The sequence below is a fragment of the Chelonia mydas genome, chromosome 21 (assembly GCF_015237465.2).
Source record: "Chelonia mydas isolate rCheMyd1 chromosome 21, rCheMyd1.pri.v2, whole genome shotgun sequence".
Taxonomy (NCBI): Eukaryota; Metazoa; Chordata; order Testudines; family Cheloniidae; genus Chelonia; species Chelonia mydas.
This window is the reverse complement of record NC_051261.2, coordinates 9,795,633-9,807,962: the sequence shown is the minus strand read 5'-3', so window position 1 is coordinate 9,807,962 and position 12,330 is coordinate 9,795,633. Positions and strand designations below refer to the sequence as shown.

Genomic DNA, 12,330 nt, shown 5'->3' with positions numbered 1-12,330 from the left:
ACTGCTTCTCCTCTTTTGATGCATGGGAGGGATAGCTCAGTGGTTTGAGCATTGGCTTGCTAAACCCAGAGTTATGAGTTCAATCCTTGAGGGGGCCATTTAGGGATCTGGGGCAAAAAAAATTGGGGATTGGGCCTGCTTTGAGCAGGGTGGTTGGACTAGATGATCTCCTGAGGTCCCTTCCAACGCTGATATTCCATGATACTGTTGTGTTTGCTTTTCCCTGAAGAAAACTATTTCCCAGAAAGGTTCCTGTGAGCGTAGTGGCTGAGTCAGCCCCCTTCCCGTGTCCCCAATCCGCCTGGCCCCAGCACCCAGCCACGGTGGAAGGAGCTCTGGAAGGACTCAGTGAGCAGCTTTGGGCGAGAAGGAGCCTCTAGAGGGAGCTGAAGCGGGCTCCCGATTTGCATCTATGGTCGATTCGTTTTCTCCACTCCTTCCTTTCGCATGCAATCGGTGTCCCCCCCCACCCCTTTCCTAGGGCGAGGAAGCCGGCGCAGAAGCAGGCAGGGAAGCCGGGGAGGATGAACTAGCGCGCAGGGGCCGCTCCAGCCGCATCGGCCCCGCTCTGAGCGCTGCCAGGCTCCGGTGCAGAGACGGGAGGAGGAATTGGGTGAGGACGAGCCGCGCGGGCGCTTCCTCCCTTCTCCCAGCCCAGCGCCCCGGGGCGCAGCATCCCAGCCGCGAGCGGGACAAAGGGGAAGGGAGGGGTCCAGCGAGCTGGCGGCCGCTGGGGTTGGGACACCGCAGCTCCCGGGATGGGGCAAGGCTCGCGGCGCCTGTTTCCCCGGGGGGGGCACAGGACTAAAGCAGCAGCTGCGATCTGCAGGAATCCAGCCCCTGGTGCCTAGGAGCTTGCGTGGCGACGGTGCAGGGCTCCCCCCGGGGGGGGGGGGGGCATTCAGGCGCAGCCCCGAGGCCAGTGACAGCTCTGGGGGCATCACTGGCAGGTCTTGCTGGTTTGGTTTGGGGGGGGGTGTCACATGGGCGGGCGGTGGGGAGAAGTGATTAGCCCAGGGGTCTGGAAAACAGGCAGGCCACGCTGGTCCAGTTGCACCCTGGGCGAGTTGCCGCCCGTCTCCGGGCCTCCATTTCCCCACCTATAAAATGGGGCTAATGCCACTTGACGATCTCCCCTGGGGTTGTGAGGGTTAACTAGAAAGGACTTGGGAATGTACAGTGCTCTGTCACTGGTCAGGACAATTAAGGGCCCTAATCATAGACGTGTAGGACTGGAAGGGCCCTTGAAAAATCATCTAGTCCAGTCGCTTGCATTCATGGCAGGACTGCGTAATAACTAGACCATTCCTGACAGGTGTTTGTCTAACTTGTTCTTTAAAATCTCCAATGGCGGGGCTTCCACAACCTCCCAGGGAAATTTATTCCAGTGCTTAACCACCCTGACAGTTTGGAAGTTTTTCCTGATATCCAACCTAAACCTCCCTTGCTGCAATTTAGGCCCATTGCTTCTTGTCCTATCCTCAGAGGTTAACAAAATATGCTTGAATTAGGCATATGAGCAGATGAGTTAATACCATTCAAGTGCTTAATGTTAAATGTGTAAATAAGTATTTGCAGGATCAGGGCCAAAGATTTCACTGTAAGTTGACTGCCAGAAGAGGGGGCGTGGAACCCCTTTGTTAAAATATATTCTCCAGTGTTTTATAGTCATGCCAGAACACGACAACCTACAGCAGTGAATCAGGACAGCCCTGCAGTGTTTTCTTATAAAACAAGTAAATGAAGGTGGATTAAAGGCTTAAATACACCCAAATGATTTTTGAATTTGGATTGGGATGCGTTTCTGGGTTAATGCTGCAGAAATCTGCAGTCCCCTGGCTCACCGTGTCTCTGCAGCCGCGGGCACTGTCTCCCCAGGCTGACTTACCAGACATAACCAGTCACGTGTATGGTTTTGAAATTAATGAATCATTTCAGCACCTTCCCAGGTGGCAGTGCGGGGGGGCCCCCAGCTGCACGGGGCAGCAGCACTCTCTGTTTGGCCTGTGCGTGCAGACAGGAAGGGAGCAGAGGGGGCAGATGTGTGGCTTTCTGTCAGAGCAGGTCGTAAAGGGGAATGGGGAAGTTGTTGGGGTGGCTACTTCTCTGGGGTCAGGAGCTATGGAGCCTGGTGACCCTAGTTTGCCAGCCCTGTGGCTGTGAGTTGTGCTTCCCGGAATAATATTAGCAGTAGGAGTATTCATTTGTAATGCAGCATTGCCCCGAGGCCCAGGGTGTTAGGTGCTGTACATACACACACACACTGCAGGCAAGTGTTTAGTTACCGTCCTGCCCGCTGTGCATCCAGTCACGGTGGAATTTGCCCCAAGTTCCTTTGTGTGGGCTAAGGCCTTGCCTAGAACATGTTTCCTTCGGGAGATATGTATGCACTTCCTGAAACAGCATCAGACTGTACAACACACGAATGGCAGTTATATTGCTCCCACAAAAGAGGGTGAGCCGGCTTCTGCTCAGAGCTACAGCTGCTACTCAGAGTCTCTCTGCCTCTCCTTCCCCTTCTGTGCTTCTGCGGATCCCCCCTTTGCCCCGTGATATGCAATGTTTTCCCACCTCCATGCTGGCCTTTCTCCTCGACACAGGGCCAGTGCCTGAATTTCCACATCACCTTTTATTGAGGTGGGCGGGGAAGCCTCTGACGGGATTTGGTCTCAGGGAAAGGTGCTGAGTGGGTTTGGCGGATGGGAAAGCAAGTGAGGGACATGCGCTCCAGGAAGAACAGGAAACTCACCCGAAACCTTTAAGCAAAGTGGAGGAGCGGGAGGGGAAATGCACTCAAGGCAAAGGTCTGTTTTAGTCGGCAATAAAGATAAGCTGCTTTGCCATCTCTGAGGTGCTGCTACGCCCACATGTCACTGTGGCTTTAACCCTTCGTGAAAGTGAGGGCTGGGTGAGCTGGGAGGTGATTAATACCTCGGTAGTAGGTGAAGGCTAAACACAGCTCCTAGAAAACCAGAATCCTGGGGAACCTGGCATAGGCGGCGAGTTATATGAGCCCGTGGTGCCCGGGCTTCACCAATATTCAGGAATGTGGGCCCGGCTCCACCATTGTTTGGGCTTATATTTAATCAGAGCCATCCCGTCCATAGGACGGACCGGGGCAACTGCCCCGGGCCCTGCGCTTTGGGGGGCCCCAAGCTTCAGGGGCAGCCTGGGAGGTTAACAGGGGGCCTGGGGCCGGCAGCAGCAAGTGACCCGGCCCCAGCCCACCCCCCTCCACCCCCATTCCGCCCCTTCCCCCCCGCCCCTGCCTCGCCTCTTTCTGGCTTCTGCCCCCTTCCCCCGAGCAACATCGGGAGCCGGCGTGGCGGAGTGGGCTGGGGCCGGGTCGCTTGCTGCTGCTGGCGGCAGGCCCCCAGCTAACCCCCCAGGCGGCCCTGGACCCCGCATCCCCCTGAAGCATGGGGCTCCCCAAAGTGCGGGGCCCAAGGGGGTTGCCCAAGTCAGTCCTATGGATGGGACAGCTCTGCTTGGACCCGTTCTGGGCACCACTAAAAATTATACAAACCTGGTGCCCATGGATGCTGGGGGAATCGTACTCTCAGCCCCCCCACCCTGTTCCTGGCCTCTTTGGGCTACAAGGTGACTGAAGCCCTTGTTCCTGGGAGCCTAGGGACCTCTTGAAAACGTGGGTGGCAGGTCCTCCTCTACTCTTTCTCAGGGCCATAGGGATTGGTCCCCATTAGATTGGTCCGACTCCAGATTAGCTTGGAAGTGGTCAAACGTGGAAGGAGAGGAGGCTCTTCTGGTGCTTGGCACCTTGGTCAGCCTAAGATTTCGTTCAGATCTTAATCCGTTCCTCTTTGCTGCCATTGGGGAAGATGCGTATTAGCAGCAGTTGGCCGTGGATTGGTGTTTCGAATGGGTGAGGGGCAGGTGGTAGTTCCCGATGAGTTCGAGAAATGTGACTTACACACCCCTGCACGACTTGACTTTAGAGTGGAAGAGAAGGGATTTGTGTAAGAAATGTCATGTGATGGGAAAAGGCCCCCCCCCCCCCCAAAAAAAAAAGAAACTGAAATTTTCCCTTCTTAGAAATGATAAGCAGAAGAGGAACCAGTTTGACAAAAGGGGCTCACTTCCTTGTAGGTTTTGCAAAGGGTAAACATGAAAAATAAGAGCAAACAACTGCGTCATGAACCCAGAAATAGCATCAGCGAGGACAAGCTGAGACTAAGAATCTTTCAGATGCAGAAACCTGCTCTACACTAGAAGAATTCCCCCTTGCCAATGGTGGGTGTTGGCAATGACTACAGCTGGACGGGTACTAAACACTACTGAGCTGCAAGGGTGGACAAGGATGACGAGTGTTCAGGACCGGGCTAGAAACTGTGGTTAAGACTTGCACCAAGCAAGCTGCAGGTGTTACCAGTGGTGGGTCACCCTTCGAATATGGCCAGATCCACCAACCAGCAAGCCCCTACCCTTGCACCTGAACCAGAGTGACTTACAAATAAACAAAGGGGTCCCTTCCAGCTCTGCTTTTCTATGATTCGGTATTTAAAGTTAAACCAATCTGGAGTGAGCGCAGCAGTTGGGTGTCCATTAGGTTCGATTCATTGACTTCAGTTGGCCTACATAGATTTGTACCAGCTGATGATCTGGTCCTTTGTTCTTTCCAAGTCCTGTTATTTTTATTACCACCACATCCCTAGGAGGCTGAGTCGTGGACTAGAACCCCATTCTGCGAAGTGCGGTACAAACACAGAATGAAAAGATGGTTGAGGAATTTCCCCTCAATTTTTGTTCCTGTAGAATATTAAACTTGGTTTTAAGAAGCCCTGGTCATCACACAGGTGCCAAAGTGCTTTATAAACTCCAGGTAAAATTCCGCACTCCGATCAAGCTGTTGTATTATTATGTATTGAGCATTAATGGTGTGCTTTGTTCATAGAGGGAGAGCTGGTCTCTGCTACATGGAGCAGGGAATTTAGAGCAGATCTACATGGGAAGTTATACCAGTGTAAGGTACAGTGTGAATTTACACCCCTATAGTTATACTGGCAAAACTCCCCATGGGGACAGTCTAATTCTGGAGTGAGAGTGGCTTTTTCTGATTTAACTTATGTTGCTTTGGAAGCAGCTAAAGCTATTCCGGAAAAAGACACTTAATTACTCTGGAATTAGAGAGTCCACCCGGGGAGTTACCAGTATAACTATAGCGGGGTAATTATACTGGCATAGTTTTACTGCTCAATTTCCCAGATAGACAAGCCCTTACAGTCTAAGTCTCCCCATAGAATCATTGGCCTGGAAGGGACCTCGAGAGGTCTTCTAGTCCAGTCCTCTGTACTCAAGGAAGGATTAAGTATCTAGTCCATCCCTGACAACCTGTTCTTAAAAATCTCCAATGACGGGGATTCCGCAACCTCCCTAGGCAATTTATTCTGGTGCTTAACCACCCTGACAGGTAGGAAGTTTTTCCCATTTTGCAACTGGATCTAAACTGATGGTACAGATCTCAAAACAATGCACAAAGGAGGTCAGTTTCATTATCGCTTTTTACAGATGGGGAAACTCCGGCACAGATTGGGGACATGACTCGCCCAAGGTGAATCTGGGGCTGAGTGTGGGATAGAACACAAGTCTCCTAGTTCTATGCTTTGTCCAATGTACCCTGCCTCTCTTGTACATTGGGTGTTTCATGTATCCTGTGACCTACTGAACCTTTAAACCAGTGAGACTCAGACTGAGGCTCGCGAGCCGCCCGTGGCTCTTTAATGCATCTCCTGTGGTATTAAAAGATACACATGATATTAAAACACCAAGTGATTTAATGATTGACCAATCAGGAGGCTTTTACTATATTATTAACCAATTGCAGTTGATGAAATAATAATGCTTGGTCGGTCATTTTGCTGTGAGACTATATAAACTATTTCCCCTGTCCCTCTGTTTAAATATGGATCTATAGTACTAGAGTAAAAGAAACAATGAATTCACACGACGGTGGCTCTTTTGGGTAATGTTGATTGCTAATGTGGATCTTGAATCACTGATGTCTGAGCATCACTGCTTTAAACTAAGGCCCTTCAGAGGGTGCATGTCTCGGAGAAGCATCCAAGCAGCAACTAATGATGCATGAATCAATGGGAGGACTAGAAGAGGGCGTCCCTCGATACCAGCAGGGTAGAATTGCCGTGACACTCAGTTCTTGCTCAGCAGCAGTCTGCCAAGGGGCAGGCACAAGCTGCACCCTGGTCTGGGGTTTCCACTCACCAAGTCCGTCAGGATGTGTCCCCCATTAGCACTAAGGGCAGGTCTACACTACGGAATTACTTCGGTATCTCTACATCGCTCAGGGGTGTGAAAAATCCACAGCCCCTGAGCGACGCCGTTATCCCCACCTACGCGGCAGCGTAGACAGTGCGATGTCGGTGGCAGATCGTCTCCTGCCCACGCAGGCTAGCGCCTCTCACAGAGGTGGATTAACTACCCCAATGGCAGAGCTCTCTCCCGTCGGTTTAGCGCAGCTTCCTTCAAGCTCTACAGCGGCGCAGCTGCATCAGTGCAGCGTTTTAAGTGTAGACCTGCCCTAAGCTAACTCAGTTTGGAGAGGTGAAACAAGTTACCCATTCAGGGAGCAATGTTAACTGAGAGCCTCGCAGGAAGTTCTCCTTCCTGCCCTTTTCCAGGAGGGGAAGGAGCGAGGTCTAGACTAGCGGCTCTCAGCCTTGCCAGGCGATTGTACCCCTTTCAGGAGTCTGATTTGTCTTGCGTACCCACAAGTTTCACCTCACTTAAAAACGACTTGCTTACAAAATCAGACATAAACACACAAAAGTGTCACAGCACATTAGTACTGAAACATTGCTGACTTTCTCATGTTTACCATATCATTATAAAACAAACCAATTGGAATATAAATACTGTATTTGTATTTCAGTGTATAGAGCAGGATAAACAACTCATTGCCTGTATGAAATTTTCCTTTGTACTGACTTTCCTCGGGCTTTTTATGTAGCCTGTTGTAAAACTAGGCAAATAGCTGGATGAGTTGATGTGCCCCCGGAAGACCTCTGAGTACCTCCAGGGGTACACGTACCCCTGGTTGGGAACTGCTAGTCTAGACTAGAGCCAGGGAGTCAGGACTGCTGGCTTCTATTCCTCATTCTGCCGGACCCTGTAACCTTGGGCAAATCACTTCCGTCTCTGTGCCTAAGCTTCCCCATCTATAAAAGGGGGATAATGATTCTCACGTGCCCTTGTGAAACACTTTGAGCCCTTCACATGAAAAAGCATGATAAAACCACCGTATAAATGTTTGTAGAACTGGCTGGGGCGTGAGGGAGGTCACTGAGGCTTTTCCTCACTCAGAAGATGGGGACTCTAAATTCGAAGGCAACCTGCTTCATCTCCGCCCAAGCTCCAGAGCAGAAACCAGCAGGGGGAGGTTAGTCTCTCAGGATTGCAGCCAGATGGCAGAGGATTAGGGAGTCTAGCCCTCGTGAGGGGGTGATGAGGCCAGCCCTCCTCCCATGCTGTACTCTGAACCCCAGCTTTAATCCTTCCAACCCCTGCACAGCCTTTCCCTTCTCCCTAGCCCTCTTGGAGAAGTGCTGCAAGAGGAACCCATGGGTCACAATCGAACCACCCTCGCTGGGCACATTTGAAGTCGGGGGACGGAGGAGAAAAGAGGGGATAGCGTACAGGAAAGACTCTCACGAAAGCTCATGCTCAAATACATTGGTTAGTCTCTAAGGTGCCACAAGTCCTCCTTTTCTTTTTGCGAATACAGACTAACAGGGCTGCTACTCTGAAACCAGTCACCCTCCAGGCACAGTCCAAACCGCCGGTTTGTTCCCAAGACACCTAGCAAGGAGTACCTGTCAGCTGGCATTGTCTTCTGAGCATTGAGATGCAAATGAGCATTCAGCAATTTCCTAAGCCCTGTTGATAAGTAAGCTGTGCATTCTTTTAGGTCCCTTCCCCGCCCTCCCCCCCATTGTCACCTCGTTGTGGTGAATGATGGACTGTATTTCACACCTCTGTTGTTGGACTTCTGCCTCTGGAGACAATATGCTCTAAGGCTTGGAAAACAGAGTGATAGCCCTGGACTGGCTAAACTGCGCGGCGTCTAATTGTGGCAGTGCATCATTATCCAACCCCTTTCAGGGCTCCAACCAAAACTAATTTAACATGGCTAACCAATACCAGACAGAAATAACCCATATACTATTAATTGAGGTACGACTTACACTAGGCCACACTGCCTTCCCAAATGTTTATCTTCAGCTACTGTACGCCTCAACAACGAGGAGTCCTTGTGGCACCTTAGAGACTAACAAATTTATTTGGGCATAAGCTTTCATGGGCTATAACCCACTTCATCAGATGCATGGAGTGGAAAATACAGTAGAGTAGCTCCATTGAAGACACTGCAACCCTGATTTACAGCCACTGCGAATCTGGTCCAGAAGTGTGTACTAGTGCTGTAGTTCACAAACTTTATTGTTCAAATGACACCTTCGTGAAGAACTGATGTTTGAAGTACCCCGTGCACATTTAATCCTTTTGGTGCCCTCTTGGTTTAGGTCTTAATAGCGTTAATTAAGATATTTAGAGACACCTAGTCAAATGAGTTTTGTATGTGGCTGGTGGAGATCTGCCTTGGGGGAATTAGAAGAGAAGGGAGTTTGGCTAGGGGAGTCCGTTTGGGAGGGTTAGAGGACATGAGGTTTAGAGCAGGTTGGGAGTTTTTCACCGAAATGCTGTGACGTTTTCCAACGAAAATGTGTCAGACCCAGGACTTGTCACAGCAACGAACAAGTTTCTAGGTCCAGGATGGAATTTCTGATAAAATTAGGGGGCGGGATAGGAGCGGGGGTGGGAGGAGGATGGAGGGGGGGAAATCACAAACTTGAACTAGGATTGCCCGTGACCCATCGTGCCCTAACCACTGTGCTCTTGGCTGTTTTAGGGCAGGTGAGTCACTTTTATTTATTTACTGTATTTATTATTTTGAAAACAAGTTCAGTTTGTCTGGGGGAAAGTTCTGAAATCCTGGAAAGATGGAAAAAACCCACTTTCTGCCCAGGTCTAATGAGGTTAGAGTCAGGTGAGGGGGGTGGGGGAGAGTGTGTGTGTGTGTGTGTAAGTAAATAAATGGGCAGGGAAGGCTTAGGCTATGGCTACACTATGAGGCTTTTAGCGGCACTTGCATTGTAGCTGCTGTTGGTCAGCCGGAGAGAGCTCTCCTGCTGACAAAAAACTTCCACCCCCACCTGAGCGGCAGCGGCTTTGTCGGCAGGAGAGCGCTCTTGCCTACGAAGAAGGACGCTTTTCGTCACTAAAACTTTTGTCGTTCGGGTGTGTGTGTGTGTGTTTTAACACCCCGAACAACAAAAGTTTTGCCGACGAAGTGCCAATGTAGACAAAGCCTCAAAGGGGAGCTAGGGAGGTGGGGGAATCTTGGGAAGGCTCCCAGTTCCCTGCCCAGGGAGCTTTGCCGGTCCCACTAAAGACCCTGGCCTCTTAGAAGAATCTTTCTGACAGGCCTTCTGCTGTGGACTCACAACTCTTTCCTCTTGGTTAGGGAATTCCACAACCTGCCTCCTTGGGGTGGGCTGTGACTCGGGCAGGCTCCCCCAGCCCACTAGTCTCTGTTCTGGTTCTAGTTCCCATCCCAGGGAGCCTGTCTCCTGACTTGATGCTCCCCTGTAATTCTCCTCTTCAAGCCGTGTGCCTCTCTCCTCCTGGGGGTCACCTAACAGCTGGGTTTTATCATGGTAAGGAGGTAGACACCTGATCAGCACCTGCCCCTCCCGCTTCCTCAATTAGTCTGCTGCTCCCCTGCCTAAAAAGGGCCATGTCATGGAACAGGGGTTGGCTGGCCGCAGTCCCAGGACTTCCAGGGATAGACAACCCTGATAGAGTGTACCACTTCCAACAAGCTCACATGCCACCAGTGCTGCATGGATCACAGTTTGGAAACCCCTGCACTAGTGGACTGAGCAGGCCACTAGGAACTAGCAGTGTTTTCTTCCCAGCCCTGACATCGACTCACCATGCAACTGCAGGCAGGCCCTCTGCGTGACTCAGTTTCGCCCACTGCAAAAGCTGAGTGAATACCCACCTGGCAGGCAGGTTCATAAAGTGTCGATAATGAGCTGTATACATGCTAAGCATTGTGAGTAGAGATTTGCACTTGCTGTAAAATTTAGGCCTGGGTTTAGGATGACTGGGCATTCAGGGATTTGGGTTCTAATGAATTTTTAATTGTAGTTATTTTTTTAAGGGGATCTGTGAGATGATGAACAGGAGGAAATAGTAGCTCCAGAATAAAGAGAAATGGGGACCTAATAAGACCGAGGATAGGCACACTGTTTGGGTGCACAGTGCACCTGCGAGGTGAAAACAGTTCCAACCTCTCCTGGGGATACAATGGCCATGTCTACACTAGGGCACTGAACCAGTTCAGTGCATCCGAGCTGGTTGTGCGGCACCATTTTAAGAGCTTGCCCTGCATCTGCGCTCGCACCGCTCTAAATCGTTGCGGTTGCAGTGCCTTCTGGGAAACTGTCCCCCAGTTTCTGTGGCACAGCTCCCCGAAAGCAATGGACTGCAGCAGATTTTGAAAGGTCACCAGTGCGCTAGAAGTAGGACTGTTGGAACCAGTTGTGGGATGACACCAGTGACGTCCATCCACACTGGGACTAAATGGTACAGACTGGAATGGTAACTCGCCTCGCTGAAGGCAAGTTCAGTCCAGATGGTATCAGATGAGCATGCAGCCCGTGGAGGAGCACCTTTTTGTGTGGTCGTGAGGTGCTTCACAAGAGTGCTAGGGGAACCTCATTGTCTTGAGCATGATAAATTTCCCTCGTGCGACAAGGCCAGGGAGGGAGAGCTGCCAGACCGGTGGGCGTGGGAGTGATCCTGTAGATGAAGGAGGAGCCTGAGGATGTGTTTGAGGGAACTAATGCTATCCAGCCAGAGAGATCGAGGAACCTTGGTGTGGGTGGGGATTTTTGAGAGTGGGATAGGGTGGGGAGGAGCCAGGAGGCTGTCAGATGTGCAGAGATAGGAAGGCGGGAGGCCAAGTGCTCAGAGGAGAAACTCTAGGTGAACTATAGAAGAATTATCTTGGGGCCTAAGCCTGTCCCTCGAGGTGTGCAAGGATCCAAGGCCAAAGAACAGACCTTGAGTCTTCAGTTGTCTCCTCTAGCATCACCAGACTGGTCACAGCTTGCAGCTCCCCAGAGCCCTTCACTGAGAAATCCGGTTCACCCTGCCTACCGTTGTTTCTCCCTCTGCAGGGTAAACCTGATCCCCTCTCCCCAAGCTCCCCTCCACCATGGCCTCTGGGAACAGCAGCGACCCACCGGACCCTCATCGGCGCAGGGGCAGCGAGGGGCGTAGGCAGTCGCTGAGACTCAATTCAGGTAACAAGGTCTCTATTACAAACTCGGGTTTAATGCGTCTCTTTTAAATTCCTTTCTGTTTTGATTATAATTCTTGTATCCTGTCAGGTTCCTTTAAAAAGTGGAGAGGGAGAGGTACATGGGCCGGTCAAGGTTTAATCTCTGGGGACTTGGTTTCAAGTCTGTGGCAACACCGGCCAAGTCTTTGCTCAGATCAGGACTGAGGTGCACTGGTGGAGCGTGTGTGTGTCTCTGTCACGCGCCCAAGACTGGAATACCAGGGGGCTGCAGGACAGAGGTGAGATGCACTGGCAGAGCATTGTGTGTGTGTGTGTGTGTGTGTGTGTGTGTGAGATGCACTGGCAGAGCACCGTGTGTGTGTGTGTGTGTGTGTGTGTATGGGGAAGAGAGTCCAGGACTGGAATAACAAAGGGAGCTGCAGGTCAGGATTGAAATGCGTTGGGGGCGGGGGGTGGGGGGGGAGGCAGGACTGCAATAGTAGTGGGATGCAGAGGATTGAGGTGCATTGGCAGAGTGATGGGTGGGAAGCTGGCACAGCTCTTGCTTAGTTTCATTGCCGTTATCTCCTCCCATTCCTATAGCCAAATGTACTCCATGTGAAAGAGACCCGTGCCAGGCCAGGCAATGCTTAATGGCTGCGCAGTTGACTTGAATCTGAGAATGTCAGGGGTTGGGTAAAACTGAACCCTGATGACTTTCCAAAAGGTGGCTTGTCACATCCACAGTAGCAAATTTATGGGGCAAAACATTGAAAATGTTCTGAGAACCGAGACCAAAACAAATCGAAAGGATCTGCTCCTCATGTCTGTCCCAAATGAATAGAATTCCTCGGCACTGCAACCTTTTAAGCATGGGTGACTCTCTAACCTGTTTTACAGGTAGACTTGTAAATAAGCATGAGTCACGGCAGCTCTGTCAATAACACCAC

General features: G+C 51.1%; 2 protein-coding genes across 15 annotated transcripts in view; one reads left to right on the top strand and one right to left on the bottom strand.

Annotated features, from left to right (window-relative positions):
- LOC114020317 (circumsporozoite protein) overlaps window positions 1–12,330 on the bottom strand; it is a 70,192-nt gene that overhangs the window by 17,539 nt on the left and 40,323 nt on the right. The gene's annotated exons all lie outside the window — the stretch shown is intronic.
- BAK1 (BCL2 antagonist/killer 1) overlaps window positions 407–12,330 on the top strand; it is a 37,314-nt gene continuing 25,390 nt past the window's right edge. Inside the window, exons 1-2 of one of the 3 annotated variants that reach the window (XR_006286866.1) lie at window positions 407–613; window positions 11,277–11,402. Coding sequence is in view for 2 of the 3 variants with exons in the window: in XM_037885300.2 (XP_037741228.1) it covers window positions 11,315–11,402 (88 nt within the window). In the remaining variant the exon portion in view is untranslated. The remainder of the gene's footprint in view (window positions 614–11,276; window positions 11,403–12,330) is intronic. The other 2 variants (XM_037885300.2, XM_037885301.2) reach the window with 2 other exon arrangements.